The sequence below is a fragment of the Symphalangus syndactylus genome, chromosome 5 (assembly GCF_028878055.3).
Source record: "Symphalangus syndactylus isolate Jambi chromosome 5, NHGRI_mSymSyn1-v2.1_pri, whole genome shotgun sequence".
Lineage (NCBI taxonomy): Eukaryota > Metazoa > Chordata > Mammalia > Primates > Hylobatidae > Symphalangus > Symphalangus syndactylus.
In genome coordinates this window covers 145,594,159-145,616,624 of record NC_072427.2, presented here as the reverse complement: position 1 = coordinate 145,616,624, position 22,466 = coordinate 145,594,159, and the positions used below count along the sequence as shown (strand labels likewise).

Here is a 22,466-nt window from a genome sequence, read left to right as displayed (position 1 = left end):
ATTTTTTATGGCTGCATAGCATTCCATGGTGTATATGTGCCACATTTTCTTAATCCAGTCTATCATTGTTGGACATTTGGGTTGGTTCCAAGACTTTGCCATGGTGAATAGTGCCGCAATAAACATACATGTGCATGTGTCTTTATAGCAGCATGATTCATAATCCTTTGGGTATATACCCAGTAATGGGATGGCTGGGTCAAATGGTATTTCTAGTTCTAGATCCCTAAGGAATCACCACACTGACTTCCACAATGGTTGAACTAGTTTACAGTCCCACCAACAGTGTAAAAGTGTTCCTATTTCTCCACATCCTCATCTGATCAATACTTTATATAATCATATTAAATGAGCTTCACAATTAACTTATGAGTAAGGTAACATTATTAAACCCATTTCAAGATGAGAAAATAGAGTTTTAAAGACACTAAATTACTTATCCAAAGCCAGATAGAGAGTAAGTTCTAAAGTAGTGATATTTCTCTAACTGTATTAAAGACTACTTGTGTAAGAATTGTGTCATGATGCTGGTAAAAACCCAGGTCTCTGTGTCTTCTCAGTCTTCCCACTGAGTAACATCAGCTTTTGAGTTTCCTATTTGGTTTCTCTATGTTTTAACTAACACTTCCGTTGAGATGTTTGAGAATCATGTTCATAAATTGTAGCCACTAGTTAAAAAAGGGAAGCTGTGGGAAAGAAATGCAATTTTTGCCTATTATCCTGTGAAAGGGTGTGCCTTTCCACATATTCTGTAAATACTTCCTAAGTTACTCAGCAAGAGTAAAGCACAGAACTATTAGCAAAATACTAATTAAAGCATTTTTACTTGTCCTTCTGTCTAGTAGCCTCTGAAACTTGTTAAACCCCGTGAGTTTTCTTGCAAACTTTCTTTTCCTTCTCTAGCACAGAAAATTACTACTGTTGAATCTAACCAGAGGTAGACTTGGAATAGTAATTCTATTTGTGTAATGTTTTAATGATTGAGGCATTTTTCTCATGAACTATGTTATACAAAGAGAAACAAATATCTCTCTGTTTTGTGAGCCAGGGTCTCGGCTTGGGGCTGGTAATAGAATAGTGAATGGGGAAGTCATGGTATTCGCTTTCATAGAGTTTCTGGTACAGTTAACACTCTAAAGTTCTATTTTAGGTTGTAGAACTGTGAGGTATAAAAGATGGGTGTTATTATTCTTATTTTAAATATGAGAAAAGGGAAGTTAAAAAGGCTATGAAACTGGTTCATGATTGTAATTTAGTTAATTGACATCTAAATTATTTTGCTGATTCTAAGTTTAATATTCTTTTTACTATCTTACACTGCCTTTCAAACTTAGATATTTTGGACAGATTTCAAACATAGATATTTTGCACAACTTATATTAATTAAGCCCTAACCTATATTGGCCTGATTTTGATTTTATATGTGTATATCTGAATATGCAGTAAATCATACTGTGTTCAGGTAATTAGAAATGAAGGACAAGAAGAAAGAAAATTAAAGGAAAACAGAACAATTGGGAAGCAAATGATAAACTCACGTGATGGCTTCTGTATATTCAAAGAAGGGACTGGGTAATTCTGATAGGAAAGATAATATTAAAAATAACTCCAATGAGAAGAAAGGGAGAAATAAGCAATTTTCAGCTACTGATGCATTCGTACATATCTTTTATTGTACAATAAAGCCCTTATCTGTGTTATCCTGTCCACCTCTTTGCATTAAGGTAGTTGGTCCACCTTGGTCATGCCAGCCTTCCTCTCACACATTAAATAATGTTTGTTCTCACAGAAGGTAGGGTACATTTTCCCATTACGAAAATAAGCACAATTCATATTTCCTTTTCCACCTTCCAAAAGCTCAAACCTGTGAATGGGAAAGTTAGAATAAATTCCTTTGAAAACTAAGCAAACAATCAGTAATCAAACTCTGTGTATAGTAGTTTGATGCACCAAATAGAGACTGAGGAAAATAGAAAAAAAAAAAAAAATTCTCATTGTTGAGAAAGTTCCACCCTGCTTGGCAGTACAAGGTATGTATACTTGAAAAGCCCACTATCAATTTGATGTAGCACAAAATTAAGAGCAAGGGAACACTAGGTACAATAGGAGCCCTGAAGAAGTGATGGAGATGGCTCCAAAATAATGGGAAAATGCATTATCTAGAAGATCAGACTTTAGTTCGGTATTGATGGAAGGTCAGGACTTAGATGAACTGACAGGAGATGGAAGAGCCCTACAGGAGAAGGAGCTGCACTAGATGGGAATACGCTCATGGAAAAGTGAGTTGATTCAGTAGTTTTGAAATCAGGATTTATGTTACAAGATAAATCATCTAGGATAGCAGGCTGTATTGTAATTGTCTGTTAAGTTATATTTATTTATTTCTAAACTGCTTATAATGAGAGGACAAGGAATATATACTTATTAGTTTATTTGGAAAATATCTGCAGAACTATGTGGCAAAGTTGCTCTGTGTGCTGAGGATACACTGATAAAGAAAGACAAGCAAGCTAATGTCTTTCTTGTTGGGGAACTTTCATTTAAGTGGGGCGATACCAGTAAGAAGCCCACAAAAAATAGACGAGAAAAATTCAGACAGTGGTAAGAGTTACAAAGAAACAAAACAGTAGTGGACCGTATGGATGTGGGTTTAAGGGAGGCTAATTTAGTTTTGATAGAGTTAGCCTCATTGAAGAAGTGATGTTTAAACAGAGACTTGAGTCTCTGTGAGGAGATGTCATGGAGTTGTGGAGGCAGAGCTTTCTAGAAGAAGAAAATAGCAAGAAAAAAGCCTTAAGTTAACAAAACGAGTTTGATTTGTTGGAAGAATGGAAAGAACACTAATTTGCCTGCAATATTGTGAATGAGGCAGCAAGCAATAGGAGATAAAGCCCAAGGTGTGTGAAGAGGTTTGCTTGTAGTTGTAGTATCCTAAGATCCTACCTATAGTAAATACTTAATAAATATTTGTTTAAAATTTAATAATTTGAGTAATGATCAGATTATATAAGTTTTGGTTATCAGTTTAAACTTTAATTGAAGAGAGACTGCAGTTTTGATATACGGGATGAACAAAAGAGACTAGAGATTGGAAAGCCATATAGGAAGCAGCTCAACTCTTAATGCAATTAATCCCTTTGCCTGGATTGTTTGTAGAAGGACAAAGCTTCATTAATGGACACTGGAATTATCTTTTGAAATACAATGTATCCAAGTCTTGGACACTCCTAGAATAGAAGAGTAGGCAAAACAATACTGAAAACTCAAAAGGACTCTCAAGGTAACAACTTTCAACTGTAAAATAATGATAATGAAATTTTGTTTTAAAAATATGTGAAGATAATCAGAGCAAGCAAAACACAAAAACACACAGACAGTGCACGCACGCACACACACATACATGCACACAGTGTTTCATGGTAAAGTTGAATATAAAAATGAATGGGAATAATATCAGAGATAAAGGTGGACTGTGGCTTAGACAAAGAGCAAAATAATGGGAGGGAGTAGAAAGAAGAATTGTCTTATGACCAGTGCTCTCTTGTTTGAATTAGCGGGTAAGTGACCCAGCTGCTGCTTATACAACCCATAGCAGTGACTTGGACTGAGAGAAAAAGGAATCTCAAGAAAAAGAGTTTCTAGTACTGCCTCTTATTCTAAGTGTCCAGTGACTTACATATTTTCTGAGAGAACCGAGCCATCCTCCCACTTCCAGACCTCATTAGACTTCTGGCGAGATAATCCGACCCAACGAATTAAACTAGTCCTGGCTTTGATGTATTCCTATTGTAAACATAAATAAACACAATGGTCAGAATCCCTCCACAGCTCTTGGTATGATAGACAAAGCTTCATGATAAGACGTTGGACAAAAAATGTTGGATTACATGTCTATATTAGTATTAATGGATTACATTTGATGTTTGAAATTATACCAATTTGACTTGTCTGAGAACTTAAAAAAAACTTGTAGGACACAGGTAAAATTGTACACAAAATAGCTGATATTCTAATCTTCCTTTGTGTTTATAACATATATTTAGATCTTCAATCAGTTGAGTATTATACTGCCAAATAGAATACCAAATATGATTCAAAGGAATAAATGTAAGTAGAGAAAGGAAACACAAAGAAATACATTGTTGATGAGCTGTATATTCCTTAGAGTTAAAGCTCTACCTGCTTTGGTTATTGCTCAGCTTGCCTATAAAATCTTACATACAGAAGTATTAACTTGTTTCAGTTAATTGAATAAAGGCATTTATGATGTCTTTCTCAAAAGGATTTATAAATAATGTACATCTACCTTTCCCTATTTACTTTCTTCTAATTAGCAATTATCACTATCTACTAAACTATATACTATATCATTTGTTTTGTTTCTTGGCTGTTGCTTTAACTAGAATATACTCCTGTTGAGGTTAAGCATTTTTCTTTCGGTCTTATTAACTGCACAGGTCCAAATTCTGGAATAGTTTCAGCACATAGTTGCTGAATTAATGAAGGAATAAGTGAATCAATCAATCTATGGGTAACAAAATTATGTGAAGGCCAAATGCTTATATATTCTCCAACTTCCCGGAATAACAAGTGATAATGCATTCTTGGTAAATAAAAAATGACTTGAGCTTCTTGACAGATATGTGAGACTCAAAATGGCATTCCACAGGAGATATTGTGTGAAAGTCACATGTGACTGTTTATTTCTTAAAGCTTGAGCCACTGGGAACCATTCTATTATATCCTAATATTTTCTTTAAAATATATCAATATTATATACTTCCCAATAAGAACGGACAGATAAATTCTACCTGAAATCCAACTATACAATTTCTTTTTCTGAAAAAGTTGCATGACTACTTTTAGTTATAAATCTTCAACCTGGCATCTGCCTAGACTAATACAAATTCAGAATATGCATATATGTCTCAAATTATCTATATAAGAGAGCTGAGATTTTAGAAAACTATCTTATTTTGCTGGAGTGGAAAGAAAAGCTAATTTATTTAACTGGATATCTTCCATATGCGTCTTGAGTCCACAGAAACAGTAAGTGGACAGCACAGCAAGTTAGAACAACAGAGGACACAAATCAATATGAACATTACTGGGCTGACTCTTCATGTGTGACACACTGAGGCCTGAGGTGTCAGGAAGGGACAAGTCAATTTGACTGATCAACTCTAGCAAGGTTGTAGCATATTATGATTGGATTGAATATTTGGGTTCTGTAATTCTTACTAGGTTTCATAAGGGTCTTAGATTAGTACAAACTGAAAAATGTTAAGAAAAATATAAAAAACAAAAAAGGTCAAGTGTTACATTTGAGGTTTCTCTCCCTTGCCTCCAAAATATTTGACATAAGAATCTTCTTACCACAATATTCTGGTTGTCAATCTTCAGGAGGGTAGCATTCATGTCAGTGCAGTACTGCTTACTCTCTTGCCATGTTAAGTTGTGCTTGAAGAACCCATAGCAGCTATCTCCATAATATCTCCAGTTAGTGTTACAGGGGCTGCATTTATGACCTTCTGGAGAAACCAAGCACAGGAATGGTGTATTTTTTGTAAATTGGGCTTACATTTTCTCCACATTCAATGTTTTCTGCAGATCTCAAGACTCCCTTCAGTTGCCATCAGAGAAATGCTCCAGGGATTGGAGAGATGAAGAGGTTTAAAAAACAATACTTACTGAAAGTACCTTTTAATTCTGATTGTTTTATTACATATTGGCAGAAGCGCTTTGCTAATTGTTGCAGAGTTCCTGTGCGATTTTCATTCTCATCTTGTAGGTAATTGTGCTGCATGACAGCTAGGTTTAAAAAGTAAATAGTAATAATTTGTAATTAGAACCATAGAAATGATGAAAAGATCTGTCATTGAATTTTCATTTCATTAACATTGCCAATATATGAAGAGTTTACTAGATGCACATGATTAAATGAATGTTGAAAAGTGTGAAGGGGCTATAAAGAACAAATTAAGAAATACATAGAACTGACACCTGAGGGTTAATAAGTGAACTATTTGAAGGAGACAATCACAAATAAAAAATCCCAACATCAATAACATCCCCAGAGCCTGTATTCATTTGCTTGAATACAAGCTTCTCAGCTGAGTTATAGAGGTGAATGACCTCTTATTTTTTGTTCTTTCTGTGATGCCAAACTATTCATTCATTTAAAAATGCATACTGATTTCTTGTTATGCTTAAAGTACTTGTGATATTCAGGTAAATAATAAAGAAATACAAGAGGATAAATGTTAGATTCTGACATCTTTTAAAAAAATCAACAAATACACAAACAAGCAACAACTACAAAGACTACAATGTGCTATTGGAGGGCTGTGAGAATTACAGAAAGAAGAAATGCACAAATAATTTAGTAAACAAAATGAGAAACAGAAAATTTTAGGTAGAGAGAATAGAATGAGAAAAATTTCAAACAAGAGAATATGGAATTTATATATGAAATTGAAAAACTCCAGCTTGGCTGGTTCTTAGGATATGCAAGATAGGAAAAGGGACAAAAAAGTTTTTAAAGATAGTTTGGATCCACACTGAGGAGGGTCTTAAAGGCCAGTAGTACATTCTTAAAAATAACCTTTAATTAATTAAAATCTTAAAATCTTATTTTAATCACAAGGAAACGGTCAGCGTTCTCCTTTATTGAGATTCTCTTGGCAACTATCTGTAGGACAATTGGAGAAGTGACAAATAGACAAATAGTGACCACTGAGAAGCTTAGTGGGATATGCCATGACCCTTCAGTATTACCTTCCTCCAATCAAATTTCTGGCAGAGTCAACACTTACACCAAATCCCCAGAGCCACCAGCCCGACAACCATCCCCACGCACAGGATCAGCAGAATCAAAGCGATCACACGCCACCAGGAGGAGGACGCAGGGCCAACTGTAGGCATACAATAAAGACATAAAGGAGCAGCCAGTATAGGTTAGCCATGGGGAAGGCTCACCCCTGCCCCTGCCCCTGCTTTCTCAGGGTCCTCCAAGTAATAGAAAGAGCTTTGCTGGCAGATCTCACCTGTGTTCTCCTGATGATCATCAACAATAGGCATGGCCCACCCCCATACCACACATCCATCCTCATCCCCAATGGACTTTACCTCTCCAAGCTAAAATATTACTTGCTCTTAAGGCCTGGTGTGTTTGTCTTTTTTGTTTTGTTTTGTTTTGTTTTGTTTTATGCCCACCCATGCCACAAATAATTGCTTTAATAAACAGCAAATGAAGAATCACACTCATTTGCTCACATATAGAAAATGAAGTTTCCAAACACTCTCTTCCCTTATCCCCTTGACTTCTATGCCCTCAAGCATTAAACGTTCAGTACCTTAATGCAATTTTCCCTGCACGTATATTGGATGTTTGTAATCTAAATAGGTCTGTATGAGCTTATGAAAACACTACTCAAATGCTTTAGAGCATTAACATCATTCAAGAAAAAGAAATTAAACTATATATACTATCAATAGTAGAAAAAGAAAAAATTGAATCAACTCATTTTTTAAATTAATTTCCAAATTATTGGCTCTGAGCATTCTTACCGGAGACGAGAGCTGGTTTCCGAGTTTTAATATTTAAGGTGATGTATCCATCTTCATCCTGCATGGCTTCCCGAGTACTGCAACTGAGCTCAGAGTTCAATGACTTTGCAAAATGTAGTTTCCAACTCTTACAATTTCAGTATCTGTCAGTGTATGATCTTCCTGTCTCCAGTAGGGTAGAACCATGTGAGATGGGACACATTTGTTTTTCTTTGCTCATTGTTTTCCAGGAAGCTTTTTCATAGCTGCTCGGAGATACATGTACCTTGAACAGAAAAACACAAAAATAATAATAACTTGTGGTAAAGGAGTAGATAAGGTATTTGCTTCCTGCTTTTTTTTAATCTTCAACACTAAATAAAGGGGCATTCCATCATGTGTATCCTTTCTAAGAACAAAGGTTCATGCTTTATCTTAGCCCTAGCTTAGTCTAAATTATATTGTTCAAATGAGAGATTTCTGATGAAAATTCATGGATAGCTCACCAGCAGATATATAGTTTATCTCATTGTGAGAAGCAAGTCTAATATAATTGGATCTGATAGGGGCTAAATTAGCTGTTTCATAGTCTTGTGTTGAAAGAGATCATTCCTGATTATGACCTAGAATTTACACAACTTATTGCATATTTCATACATCTCTTTTTTTAATTAAAGGATACACATGAGGCATGCCTGATATTGCTTAGATTTAGGTATTGAAGGAAAAGTATCAAATCAAGTAAAATAATACAGAGTTGGTGACTTGCTGCATTGTTCTTTAGTAGTGTTTGTGCTTTAAAGTGAGTTTCCTGGAATGGAAGAATTTTGATTTGATAAAATCACTTCATTTCAAGTACAGTGGTGCTTAGATGAATATTTAAGACTGAATGGTTCCTAGCACCCTTTCATCACAATATAATATGTATTGCACACATTTAACTTTATGAAATGGGCTTTTTCATTATTTTAGCTTGCATTGAAAGTAGTTATAAGAACAGCCATACAAAGCTAGCTGATGCATTTATTATAGGAATATTGGGGAGGATGTTGTCTATTTTGTCATAGAGTAGCTCTTACATAGTTTTATGGCAGATTTTTATTTTTGTTAAATTGCCATGACTAGCAAAGCTTTAAGTAGTAGGCATTTACCTTATAAATAATTTGAATTCTATTTTTCTTTAATTAGCAGAGTGTTAGTTGGACTTTTCAATATAGTGATTATGTGGGCTGTAGTAGCAGATATTTTGTTTATTAACATGCCCTTTGGCATAGCCCATAGATTTTTTTCTCCCCTGCTATCTCCTTCACTCTGAATTTCTTGTCAATTCACTTAAAATTATCTTTCATTCTAAATTTCTTCCTCTATACTCTTCAAATTATTTTGAGAATGAGGTGAAGAATAAACGTAACACACATAAAAGACATTCCCTAATTTTGGACAGCCAAACTTAGTATGATTCAAATATTTTTACCAAAACTAATTCTTAATTAAAAAAAAACACACTTGAAATAAATGCCAAATTTTAAGAAAGGACTAAAAATTTAAAAAAAAATTAGATCCCAACACCATTTTTGTTGCTGAGTTTGTCATCTCAGTTAAAATATTCAGGGATTCCCAACCATAAGCTGGGTAAATTCAGTCACTTACCATTCATCTACCACTGCTTCTGTTCTCATAACTTCTGTTTCAACCAAAAGGGATTTTTCACTCTCCCATCACTAATCCTCAGGCTTTTCTGGAAGATTGGGGTTGGAATGGGGTTTGATCCTCCTTCTCTTCCTTCCTTTCTGCATCTACTCATCAGCAAGTCCTGAGGCTATTCTGTCGCCATAATCCCTTTCAGGGTCTTTTGGTCACTGCCTTACTTTAGTGTTTTGTTACCTAAAATATACAGAAACACTAAAAAATAATTGAATAAATAACTGTGACAAAGTAACAGAGAGAAAAGAAAATGTGTGGAGGTTATAGTACAAATAACACTTTCCCAATAAAGCTTTACTCTGTTCTCTTCGGTACCAAACAGGTACATATGAAAATGTAACTTGTTACATTAAATCAGATATGTAAAGGTAAGATCCAAGGACGTTGAGACAATTTTTTAATTATTGCAAACATTTTTTGTTTATTAACAAAAACTTTAAGATGGTATTAAAGATAACGATTAGATTGCTTTGTTGAGGTTTCCAGATTCTCTAGGTCTTGAGCAGCCGATTTCCTTATAAAACGTGTCCCATTTATTTTTAATGCCTAAAGTGGGTTAACACTCGCCTTTGAAGATACTCCTTTCCTGTATCTCAGGCTCTGGACTTCCCATTGCTTCATTCCTCTTTCTCATTGTAATTTAACCTTGCTTTTTGGATCTTTCATCATTCCAGCCACAGTCTGAGAGTCTTATATCTTATCTGTGTTCCACAAAATATACGTTTGCCTTTCTGTGTATCCCCCTTACATGACTTTGTGGTGTTAGAAGCAAGCTGAGTGAAGACAGAGACTCTCAGGGTCAAAGGAACTAGCCCTTGATAACAATGAGTTCTAATTTTGCTCCCTCCCCACATTCTATAAATGTAAGTTGAGTTACTCAGCAAAAATTAAGCAGAGAACTGCAGGAAAGAGAGATAGAGATCACAAATGCTTCTTTTTCTTTTTCCAAATCCAGAGTCTTTGCTAGTTACCTTTTAATCACCCTCCAAGGCCTGTTATTAGCTTATTTTATTTCTGCTTCAATATTTTAACCCTGCTTGAATATCTTATTCTCTTCTCCTTTTCTTCACTAAGGAAACTATATACAGCTATACAAAATTTTTTTTTTTTTTTTTTTTTTTGAGACAGAGTCTCGCTCTGTCGCCCAGGCTGGAGTGCAGTGGCGTGATCTCGGCTCACTGCAAGCTCCGCCTCCCGGGTTCACGCCATTCTCCTGCTTCAGCCTCCCGAGTAGCTGGGACTACAGGTGCCCGCCACCACGCCCGGCTAATTTTTTTGTATTTTCAGTAGAGACGGGGTTTCACCGTGTTAGCCAGGATGATCTCGATCTCCTGACCTCGTGATCAGCCTGCCTCGGCCTCCCCAAGTGCTGGGATTACAGGCGTGAGCCACTGCACCTGGCAATTTGAGGAACTTTTTAATCATCATACTTCTTGTAAAAAGTAGTACCATTAGGCCGGGCACGGTGGCTCACGCTTGTAATCCCAGCACTTTGGGAGGCCGAGGCGGGCAGATCACGAGGTCAGGAGATCGAGACCACGGTGAAACCCCGTCTCTACTAAAAAATACAAAAAATTAGCTGGGTGTGGTGGCGGGCGCCTGTAGTCCCAGCTACTCGGAGAGGCTGAGGCAGGAGAATGGCGTGAACCCGGGAGGCGGAGCTTGTAGTGAGCCGAGATTGCGCCACTGCACTCCAGCCTGGGCGACAGAGCGAGACTCCGTCTCAAAAAAAAAAAAAAAAAAAAAAAAGTAGTACCATTTACCCGATTTCTAAATTCTTTCCACTACATTATGATGTCTTTCATAGACTCCATTATCTATGTTTATGGCTGAAGAATGAGTTAAAGACACTAATAACAATGACAAGGAGAACGTGTAGTAAGAATGAAAATTAGTGGAATACATAGCATTGTGGTTAAGACTGATCAATATACAGGGATGGCCAGTGGATGTGTAAAAGAGAAAGACAAGAGTTGACCACTGTGGGTGTCACAATAATGATTCCAGACAGAAACAAAAGGAAGTGAGTATTTTGCAACTGGTGATAGCTATTCAGAGACTTTTTAACATATACCACTTTTAAACTAAAGCTGTTTGCCTTTGACTTGCCAGGCTTTCCACAAATACTAAATACTGTTTAATTTGGAAATGGTAGGATTTCCTGTCATAGAAAAGTATAATTAATATTTTCTCCTTCATTTACAGAAAGCTTAAACATGTGGATTTCAAAGTGAAATGAGCTTTTTTTTAAAGTTAATAAACTAAACAATTAATAACTATCAGACCAAAATTACAGCAGAGCATTTGTTACAAACAGTAGGGAAACTGAAGGAAAAAATGTGTCAGTCTGCAGTCATACGGCAAAGTTGATCAGGCATATGTATACAAAACATATGTAAGTAAAAAGTTAAATAATGAATAGCAATCAATTGGATTAAGATTTACATTAATATTTGAAGAAAAGGTAAATATTGACTATGAGGAGAAAGGAGAAGGCAATGTTTTTCAGGCAGGGCAAACATCTGAATAAAGGTCAGGAAGTTCGAATACATGTACTTCTTGTAAGAAGCGATACCAGACGTCAGGCATGCTAGCTCACTCCTGTAATCCCAACACGTTGGGAGGCCGAGGTAGGAAGATCACTTGAGCTCAGGAGTTTGAGACCAGCCTGAGCAACATGCTGAAACCCTTCTTCTACCAAAAAAAAAAAAAAAATACAAAAATTTGCTGGGTGTGGTGGTGTGTGCCTGTAGTCCCAGCTACTTGTGAGGCTGAGGTGGAAGGTTCACTTGAGCCCAGGAGGCAGAGGTTGCAATGAGCCAAAATGGTGCCACTGCAGTCCAGCCTGGGTGACAGAGCCAGACCATCTCAAAAAGAAATAAAAAATAAAAAATTAGCAGTACCATCTAATCTCATCTAATCCACCCAGTGTGATTGAGGGAAATAGTGTGATTAAGGTGAAATGGAAGAGTTCTGGCCCCCCTTGCAGGGTATGTGACAGGGGTCTGTTTGACTGTCATGAGCTCAAATCCCTTGTGGGAGGGAGAGCATGCAGACGGGCAGGTGCAGGAGCTGGGGTGAGTTTGGGCTGTGGCCCCACTGTAGTGTCTAGGGGTGGGTGCCTGGAACCCCAGTGTTACAATGCTCTTTTAGCTCTGCCATCTGCAGACAACTTAAGTGTTAACCAGCTCAGTGCCTCCTTGGCCTTTTCTCAAGGGCAGAGGGCCAGTGTGACAGCTTTCTATATTCCAAGCTCTTGTCCAGCATCCCAGAAGAAACGGGTCACACATGAACGCAAAGGATGAATGTGGGGGTTTTACTGAGTTGTGGATGTGGCTCCTAGTGGGATGAATGGGGAGCTGGAAGGTGGATGAAGTGGGAAGGTGATCTTCCTCTGGAGTTCGGCCAGCCAACGGCCAAACTACTCTCTGACCACTCCCAGCCCAACTCCTCTTGACGTTCGGAAGTTCCTCCTCTTCTCTCTTTCTCTGTCATGTCATTCCACCTTTCATCTGCTTGTCTTCTCATCTCCTCGTCTGCTCATCTGATCCAGAGCCTGGAGTTCAGGGTTTATATGGGTACAGAGTAGAGGGCATGGCAGGCCAAAAGGCAACTTTTTGGGGCATGAAAACAGGAATGTCTGTCCCCATTTTGGGCTGCCAGTCTCCTGGCTTGAGGGTGGGGCACGTGCCAGGGAACCACTCTCTTATTTTTATATATAATATATATATATATTTTATTATACTTCAAGTTCTAGGGTACATATGCACAACGTGCAGGTTTGTTACATATGTATAAATGTGCCATGTTGGTGTGCTGCACCCATTAACTCGTCGTTTACATTAGGTGTATCTCCTAATGCTATCCCTCCCCGCTCCCCCCACCCCACGACAGGCCCCAGTGTGTGGTAGGAACCACCGGCTTCTACCCAGTATTTCCTTGTCTCTTGTCTGTATCGAAGGGAAAGTGAAATGATCTAGTATATTTGAATTAAGGATTCACAGAATGTTAAGTATATCTACTATTGTACTTTCCAATTAAAATTACTACAAAACTTCATGGCCGGGACTATTAATTAATCATTTATTTGAACATATGTTTATTGATCACTGCAGATGTCCAAGGCACAATTCTATTTTCTGGGGACCAACGGTTAATGAATCATACAAGCATTTAGCTTATATTATAGTAGAGGGTGGTCAGCACAGATAGTAAAGAAGCATAGAAAGCAAAGATCAAGATAATTGTATATTATGGAAAGTGTTATGAATGAAGAAAAGTGATATAATCGAGTTCTTCTGGACAGGCTCGAGCAGACCCTGGTTGTGCTAATGAGGATTGGTTTGTTGAAGCTTCACTGTCAGTGCTTGGGCAATGTCCCAGGTTTCTTCCATTTTTAATATAATCCAGAATAATCCAAACTTACCTCTACGATGACAGCTGCCATTTATTGCTCTTTCTATATGCTTTTATCAGTTATATTTGTGGCAGGAATTAAACTTATGACAGATTTACTATTAAGAAAAATAAAGCACAGAGGTTCAGTAACTTGCCGAAAGCCACAGGGCAAGTAAGTGTTGCTCCAGGATTTGAATCAATTCGTCTGTCTTCATAGTGCTTCATTTTAATTGGGATATTTTATTATGCTGGTCAGGTATATTCACCTGATTGGGTAAATATATTAATACATTTCAAAATAAATTCCATCCTATATCCATCCTCTGTCTCCTCCTTGTGGCCATTTATTTTCCTTCTGCTTTTAGTTTATTTTTGTTTCCTTTAAGTCTTTGATACCTCTGGCTTTCATCTTCACTTTTCCCTATTTCTTTTTTGTAAATAGTTCTGAATTAATTGTCATTCTTGCCATTCTCTGGGTACTTTCCCATCTAAATCCCACTTTACAAGTGTCCTCTGAAATAGGCATGAAATGTGAGAACAGGAAGAACAGAGTGAGAATGAATCCTTCTGTCATGTTAACTCAATATTTCTTTTAAGGTCTTCTGTATCAATAATACTTCCACATTTAATAACTGTGTTTCCATATTTTCCAAGGTGAACAATATTTTCTGACAGGTTTAATTCATGTGAGAGCAGCAAGAAATGTCAAAGGTGATTCCAAGTTTTTATCAGAGAAACTGTACGTATGGAGTGTACATTTATTAAGATGAAGAAACACATTGGGAAAAAGTACCCATTTTTTGATGTGTTAAGTTAGAAAATCCTATAATATATCAAAGCGAATATGCCAAGAATCCAGTCAGATATGTGGTCCTGTAGATCAAGCACTGGTATGGAGATAACAATTTTTGGACATTATCAATGTATGGCTGTTATCTCGAGTCATGAATCTATAAGAAATTAATTCCCATTCTGGCCGTTCTCTGGGTACTATCCAATTTAGTTCATTCCAGGATAAGTTTTTCTTTAAAAAAAAAAAAAAAAGAAGACCAAGAATTGAACTCTAGGACACATCAACATCTTAAATTAATGTAAAGAAGAATCAGTTAATCTAAGGGACGACTGGGTTGTGAGTGAAGCGAGAGGAAAACCAAGAGGATGGTGTTCTAGGGAACAAAGTATTTTGGAGAAGGAAGTTTGTTATGAAAAGTGAATAATCAGTTATTTAAAATTCTGTTTATACAATGTGTAAGATGAATCGTGAGAACTAGCCATTTGATGTGTTTATATTGAGGTAATGTTGACTTTTGCAGGAGTGTTTTTATGGAAATAGTGAAGGAAGGACCGGGCGTGGTGGCTCACGCCTGTAATCCCAGCATTTTGGGCGGCCGAGGCGGGCGGATCACGAGGTCAGGAAATCGAGACCATCCTGGCTAACACGGTGAAACCCCGTCTCTACTAAAAACACAAAAAATTAGCCGGGCGTGGTGGCGGGCGCCTGTAGTCCCAGCTACTCGCAGAGGCTGAGGCAGGAGAATGGCGTGAACCCGGGAGGCGGAGCTTGCAGTGAGCCGAGATCGCGCCACTGCACTCCAGCCTGGGAGACAGAGCAAGACTCCGTCTCAAAAAAAAAAAATAAAATAAAAAAATTTAAAAAAAGAAAGAATAAAAATAAAAAAATAAAAGAAATATGAAGGAAACAGCCTAATTAGAATAGGTTTGGGAAGATCATAGAGAAATTTTTGAACCCATTTGTTGTTAAGAAAATTAGAGAAATGGAGTGATCATGTGTATGGTGTTATGGTGAACAAAAGATGGCTTTTGCTTATTTTAACATAGGAGATATTATATCGTCTTGGGAAGTGAACGTAAGTGAACAAGTAGACGTTAAAAAAATGGAAAAATTGATAGTGTCAGAAAAAAAGAAGGAAAATTACAAGCTTGAAATCTTTAAGGAGACAGGTGGATGGATTTTAATGTACAGATGGAGACTGATCTTAGATGAGGTAGTACAATTTAACCACTGTTGAAAAGAATACTACCTTATAGACTGATGTAGATGTTTTGGTATTTTGACTAGTGAAACAGAGAAAACTTCTTTCTGAATTTTTTTTTTCTTAAGATAATGTTAATGGAAAAGCCAGGTTATCCATTTAGTTTGTAGAAAGAGAAGACAGAAAGAAATTTGAGAGTTTGAGAAAGAAAAAGAGATTGGGAATAATCTTTTAGGAGATTTGCAGAACAGATTGATTAGTAAGAGTGCTGAGAAGTTACATTTCAAAAACGTATGATAAAACCAGTTAATATGGTCACATTCAGCTACTTGAATGTATGTACAGAGCAGGTAGGGTTGGATTTAACCAAGCTGCATTTTCTAGATGCTTATGATGAATGAAGAGGTAAGCAAGGAAGCTGTAGCTGTGGGTAAGAAAATGATTTTTATAATTGGCCCTGGTAAGTGGTGCATGCTAGGTATAATAGGCAACGAGACATGAGGGATTGACAACAATGAAAAGGTGGCATGGTCAGTGAAGTTGCTATCTCAGTGGGCATTGAAATACTGTAGAGTGTAGAATCTGCAGAGAGAGTGGGCTGGAAAGATAGGAGGTGGAGGTCAGAGAGTGAAATATCTGAAACAGATCATGGAGGAGTTTCTCATATTGGAAATGAAATTGTCTGCACTCTAGTGCAGTGCTGTTCAATAGCCATGTTGCTAATAATGGAAATGTTATTTATCTGCACTTTCCAGTTGCGTAGCTAATGTCACCTGTGGCTGTTAAGTACCTGAAGTATGACTAGTGTGACCTAGGAAATAAATTTTATTTAATTTTAATTAATTTACATTTAAATAGCAATTATATGCCTAGTGATTACTACAGTGAATAGCATAGCTCTAAACTAGGATCATCTAGTGGGTGACTGATTTTTGTGTGTGAGCAACTGATTTCTGAGTGTGGGTAAGGTTACTGGAGGCAAATTCAAGAACTGAGAGCCCATAGTACTGGAATTGTCACCTACCTGAAGGTCGAAATCACTGATGATAATCCTGACAGGAGTAGAGGTCAGTAAGATTTAAGACAGTTGAAAAAATAATGAAGAAATAAGGAGAATTTGGTAAATGACTGCAACAAAGTGAGTTTTTCAATAGTGTAGCTGATAAGATAAGCTACAGAGATGCTGTAAGTTTTTAAGGGAGAAAAGTATATACAGAAATGTCTAAATTAATACGATAATACACTAATAACAATAGACAATATAGCTTTTTGGATCATAATAATAGAAAGTATGTGATAAGTGTTATCAATCTTCTTTCTCTTAGAAATAATTAGGAATCTGGTGACATTCTTCATCATTGTTCAAGCTAAGCATCATTTCATGGATAGTGAGAAGTTAATACTTTGTTAGGAAACTTTAAGGTATGTGAAAGAACTAAGGAAATGAGGATGAAAACCCAGTTTCTGCAAAATCTGGTGGAAGTTATGAGAGGTGAGGCCAGCTGGCCTTCCTGGATAGAGTGGGGACTCAGGGAACTTTCCTGTCTTACAAGAGGATTGTAAAACGCACCAATGAGCAGCCACGTAAAACACACCAATGAGCAGCCACGTAAAACGCACCAATCAGCAGCCACGTAAAACGCACCAATCAGCAGCCACGTAAAACGCACCAATCAGCAGCATTCTAAAAGTAGCCAATTGCAGTGAGGATTAAAGAAAGGTCAGTCTGATAGGACAGAAAGGGAACACGGAAGGGGACAATAAGGGAATAAAAGCTGGCCACCCCAGCCAGCAGCAGCAACCCGCTTGGGACCCGTTCCGTGCTGTGGAAGCTTTGTCATTTTGCTCTTCACAATCAACCTTGCTACCACTCACTCAGTCTTTGGGTCCGTACCATCTTTAAGAGCTGTAACGCTCACCGCAAAGGTCCGTGGCTTCATTCTGGAAGTCAGCGAGACCAGGACCCCACCGGCAGGAACCAACTCTGGACGTGGACCAGAGCAGAGATAGAAAACCACTCTTAATTTCTTATTTTTGTAATCATCTATTTCAACTGGTCCTCATGTCAATGGTCTCTGCCTTTTCTTAATTCACCTAGAATAGTAAACATAAGCATAGATTTATTATTTATTTCAATATTTTTGATAGTGGAGTTTTATTGATATATAACTTAGAGCCTCCAAACATTTTTTTGATTATTTCATCAATTTGAAAAAAACAAAAACAAAAAGTATGAACAAGCAACATATGTAATTTAGGTGTTTAGAGATCATGCACAATGTTCCTAATGCGAAAGTTTTTACATTGCCTTTCTGCACCTGCTTCACACCTGTGGGGTGAGTGCACCTCAAGCTCGACACCTTTGACTAAGATAATCTCCACACAGACATGAACCTCGGAAGTTTTAGATCACTCCCCAGTCATCTGAAACCACAAAACTCATACCAAATCCTTCCCCTAAGTACAGTTATCTAATCTTCTGCCTCTCCCCAAAGGAAAGCTTTAGAGGAGATTCCTTAATTTCATCACTCATATATAGCGCTCTTCCCCATATTTTCCTGGGTTCTGTATTGACTACATATTGCTGCTGTGACAAATTACCACGAAAGTATTATCTTAAGGCTCTGCAGATTAAAAGTCTGATATGAGTCTCATTGGGCTAAAATCAAGGCTCTCGTCAGGGATGTATTTCTTTCTAAAGGCTCTGTGGGAAACACTGTTTCCTTATTACCTTTCCATCATCTAGCCCAAATGCATTGGCTCCTGTCTCCCTTCCTCCCTCTTCAGCTAGCAGTATTGCATGTCCCTGAGCGTTCTTTTCTCTGTTTTGGTCACACCATTCTCTGACCACATCTAAGAAATATTCTCCCTTTTTAAGGACTCATGTAATTAAATTGCATCTACCCAGATAATCCAGGGTAACTTTCTCATCTCAAGGTTTGTAACCTTCAAAACTTACAGCATCTCTGTAGCTTATTTTATCAGTTACACTATTAAAAAACCATAATGGTATCTGAAATGTCCCTTTTGCCACGGTGAGCCACCATATTTAGAGGTTCTGAGGATTAGAACATGGGCATCCTTGGGGGCTATTACTCCACCTCCTGCAGATCCTTAACAACAATTTACTTTGTTATATAAATTAGTAAGTTCAATGAAAAGTTATGGTGGGATTAGAAGTAGATTCAATTCTTTAAGGTGTATGTAAATCCTATGGCTATAAATCCTATGACCAGCTACATGTGCAACATGTTGTGTTTCTCCTGTTCTTCCAGATAATAGAACACTGTTTATGCAAATTGTCAACTCTTTATTGCTCATGTTATGTTGAAATTAATAATATCACAGTGAGAATGCTTTGCGCAGTGAGTTTAGTTCAGTTTTACTGGATGCGTCTTTTCAGAGCATTTTTAGACCTAAGCGAGAGAAAATAGAGGTTGGTTATTTTATTAAGTTTTTAAAAAATGTAAATAAACAGAAGTTTAAAGAGGCTTCAAGTCCTAAGGACACTCCAGAGATCCCCATTATCCAGTAGTTGTATGGATATCCAATTATTCCAGCACTGTTTGTGGCTATGGTTGCCCCACACAGCATCATCTGATTTTGTAGTCCAGAAATACAGCATGCTTCCTACAAGAGTTCTGCTACCCTGCAGGAATGACTGAAAAACAAACTAAAATCAAAAACACCTTACCATGTGCCGGTCTCTTTCTCTCTAGAATCGGCCTGTTTTTTCACTTTCACTCCCCTGAAACTTCAGGTAGTTATTTTTTTTTAAATCTTGTCCTGTGTATTCCTTGCCCTCTGCAGGATTATCCCAGGGTGGTTGTTCTGTTAGGAACTTTCCCAACCATGCCAGCAGAGGGCACTCCCATTCATACTCATGTTAAGTCGCTAAGTAGCTATCAATTTCTTCTCCATGCCCCATTACCAACACCATCTCTCTCTCTCTCTCTCTCTCTCTCTCTCTCTCTCTCACACACACACACACACACACACACACGTTTGAATTTTCTATAATAGCAGCCAGGCGTGTGGCACAGCTCTTTCTGTCTTAATGTGTGTCTCTGGTTAATATCTAATGTGACTGAGAATAAACTAGAGCCAACGTCTCCAGGCAGATTAGCTAGCCTTAGATAGATGTAAAGAAGACAATCTGACTCTTTGCTGAAACATTCAGAGCAGCCTCTACCCCGAGGATCATGGGAATTCCCTCATGTTCCTCCTGTTCTGCCTCCAAGCACCCCTTCTTTGCTGCACAGCAAGAAACAGTTCTGACAGAGCAGACAGTTTGAGATCTGTAACATTCTAATGAGAATATTTCTAAGGAGAATATTTGACTTTTCTCACTTTCTCTGCAGAGAAACAAATTGTCATTCTTCTCTTACAGAGGGGCAGTAGAGTGTGTCTGGGTCAGCTGAGTGACTGTATCAAAGCTCCCAGCCTTGAAAAAGACATGCTGTTCCCAGGCCTCAAGATACTGAAACATTAATTAGATAAAGTAGTGTTTTCTTCTACAATGTCTAAAGAAGTGACCTACGCGACACTCACATTTCAGGATTCTGCTGGAGCAAGGAATAACCGAGATGGAGATAACCTGAGAAAAAGAGGTAGGAGTTCAGAGAACACCAGCTGTGTCCTTGGGGGAGTGGACAGGTGTTAAATGCTTTGAGGTGCCAGCTTTAATAATGGCTTTAAAGACAGTGTGCTGTGAAATCTCTAAAATGGGGACAAATAGTTGTGGAGTGTATTAGAAGAGTGAGTGTTCCCAAGGTTGAAGTGAAAATATGTGGCTTTCAGAACCTCTTTAAAATTGTGTGATATCACTGTGTTTCAGGAAGCTCTGTGTTTTAGTGAAAAATTCTGACTGCACATGCCAGAATTGAGCTTGGGGAATTAGAGATTTCTTTTTATGAACATCCTTGATATTTATACCTTGTTAGAGATGCCAGGAGGATATTCTTTCAGAAACCAGATTGGAGGCTTCTAAAATAGAGAAGGTAGAGGACATTTTTCTTTGAGATGATGTAAGTTACTTAAGAGAAAACTAGAAGATGAGTGAGTGGATTAGAAATGCCTACCTACCTGCCTGTCTTCCTTCCTTCCTTCCTTCCTTCCTTCCTTCCTTCCTTCCTTCCTTCTTCCTTCCTTCCCTCCATCCCTCCCTCCCCTCTTCCTTCCTTCCTTCCTTCCTTCCTTCCTTCCTTCCTTCCTTCCTTCCTTCCTTCCTTCCGTTCTTCCATTTCTTTCTGTCCCTCTCTCCCTCTCTCCTCTCTCTCCCTTTCTCTTTTTCCCCATCTCACTGTCTCTCTCTCTCTCTCTCCTTCTCTCCCTCTCCCTCTCTTTCTCTCTCCTCTTTCTCTCTCTCCCTCTCTCTCTATCTCGGATCACTTGGTAAACACCAAGACAAAAACCTGCCAAAAGAAAAAGGAATAGCTAACCACAATTTTCTAAGAACTTGACACACATCAGGGAAGAGATTGTGCCACCTTATAAGAGTCACACTTTCCTAAGAATCTGACACAGTCAGAGGATTATGCCATCTTCCCACACTCATAGTTGGATGTGCCATGTGATAACCCCAGCCAGGAAGGAGATAACTGAGACACAAAGTTCTGTAGAAGACAAAAGCAGAACATAAGTCAAATCCTCCATGATGCTGCCTCCTGGAGCTGACTTGACCGTGATGAAATGTATCAGAAATTGACAATATTCCATGACACCACCATGGTTTCTGTGCTGTGGATGGACATTGGAAAAAAATGCACAAGTTAGAAAGTTGTTTTCTTATGCTGCCTTTTCCTCTGCCTCCAAACTCTATTAAATCCAATATAAATAAAAGTCCCATTAAATGTTTACTTTTTAAATTCAAGATACAATGTATTTTTTAAATTATTCTCTTGTTTTATATTTTATTTTCTTCTTCTTGTACACTATTATTTCCCTAGATTCTCTTTTCCAAAATAATGTGTTAGATTTGGAATTCAATGATGAAAGACAAAAATAAGTACTTAAATGAGGAAGTATATATTTGCTCTGTCTCTTTTTACTTGTTATCCTATTCAATATACAAAACCAGGCTGTGTGATCTAAATCAAGTTTCTTATCCTCTAAAGCCTAGGTTTGATATCTAAAAATTAGGAATGATATTACCAGACTTGTAGGGCTGTTGTTTGCACACAGAGGAAGAATTAAATGTGATCATTTATAGACTTGCCTGAGAGCATAGTATTTTATTATTAGGTACTCAATAATTTTTTTTAGCTTATCCTTACCTTCTCACCTCACCTCTGTAAATTTTAACAAAAGACAGGAGACCTACATACTTACCAGTTCCTTATTCTCTATGTTGAGTAAGGTAGAAATTTTAGAGATCCTCTAAAAATTTTTATCCTTGCTGTCTTGCCATGTTATGGATTCCTGAATTATTTTATATTACTGGTCTTTTGCTCCATTGCCACCTTTCAGGACAGGGCTTACATCCATTATCTGAAAAGCCAGAGGTATATATTAATTATCTTGATTTCTTTATATTAAATATGGACCATTTAATGCAATGTTTGAGTTAGTCTTGCAAATATCTCATTTCCTCCCATGTTCACAATAGTGAAAATATGAAAACAACCCAAATGCTCATTTCATTGATGAACAAGTGGATAAACATAGTGTGTGTGTATGTGTGTGTGTGTATATATATATATATATATATATATACACATACAAGAAAAAACTTTCCACAAGAACCTCCATGTCCTCATTTAGAATTTAATTTTTTACCTCACACACCTCTTTCTTTTTTACTTCCACTTGACACCTTTCTGG

The 22,466-nt window shown here is 37.5% G+C and overlaps 3 protein-coding genes across 7 annotated transcripts in view; 2 read left to right on the top strand and 1 right to left on the bottom strand.

Moving 5' to 3' along the window:
• CLEC12A (C-type lectin domain family 12 member A) overlaps window positions 1-6,279 on the top strand; it is a 95,357-nt gene extending 89,078 nt beyond the window's left edge. The window contains exons 9-10 of one of the 3 annotated variants that reach the window (XR_010120871.1): window positions 3,157-3,280; window positions 5,611-5,661. Coding sequence is in view for 2 of the 3 variants with exons in the window: in XM_055280686.2 (XP_055136661.1) it covers window positions 3,555-3,561 (7 nt within the window). In the remaining variant the exon portion in view is untranslated. Of the gene's footprint in view, window positions 1-3,156; window positions 3,281-3,554; window positions 3,589-5,610 lie in introns of those variants that run through there. The other 2 variants (XM_055280687.2, XM_055280686.2) reach the window with 2 other exon arrangements.
• Window positions 1-22,466, top strand: part of CLEC9A (C-type lectin domain containing 9A) — a 48,241-nt gene that overhangs the window by 4,476 nt on the left and 21,299 nt on the right. The gene's annotated exons all lie outside the window — the stretch shown is intronic.
• CLEC1B (C-type lectin domain family 1 member B) lies at window positions 1,652-9,432 on the bottom strand. The gene is made up of 7 exons (XM_055280696.2): window positions 9,199-9,432; window positions 7,570-7,834; window positions 6,816-6,914; window positions 5,692-5,811; window positions 5,377-5,531; window positions 3,677-3,783; window positions 1,652-1,864 (listed from the first exon to the last, which is right to left on the bottom strand). The coding sequence occupies exons 2-7, from the start codon at window positions 7,631-7,633 to the stop codon at window positions 1,720-1,722; spliced, it is 690 nt and encodes a 229-aa protein (XP_055136671.1). The 5' UTR covers window positions 7,634-7,834; window positions 9,199-9,432; the 3' UTR covers window positions 1,652-1,719.

Coding starts and splice junctions, on each gene's coding strand:
- CLEC1B (XM_055280696.2), bottom strand. CDS start 7,633: ATGCAGGATGAAGATGGATACATCACCTTAAATATTAAAACTCGGAAA. Junction 5,532..5,691: donor AGAATTAAAAGGTACTTTCA/GTAAGTATTGTT, acceptor TGGTTTCTCCAG/AAGGTCATAAATGCAGCCCC. Junction 1,865..3,676: donor TCGGTTCTCTCAGAAAATAT/GTAAGTCACTGG, acceptor TCCCATTCACAG/GTTTGAGCTTTTGGAAGGTG.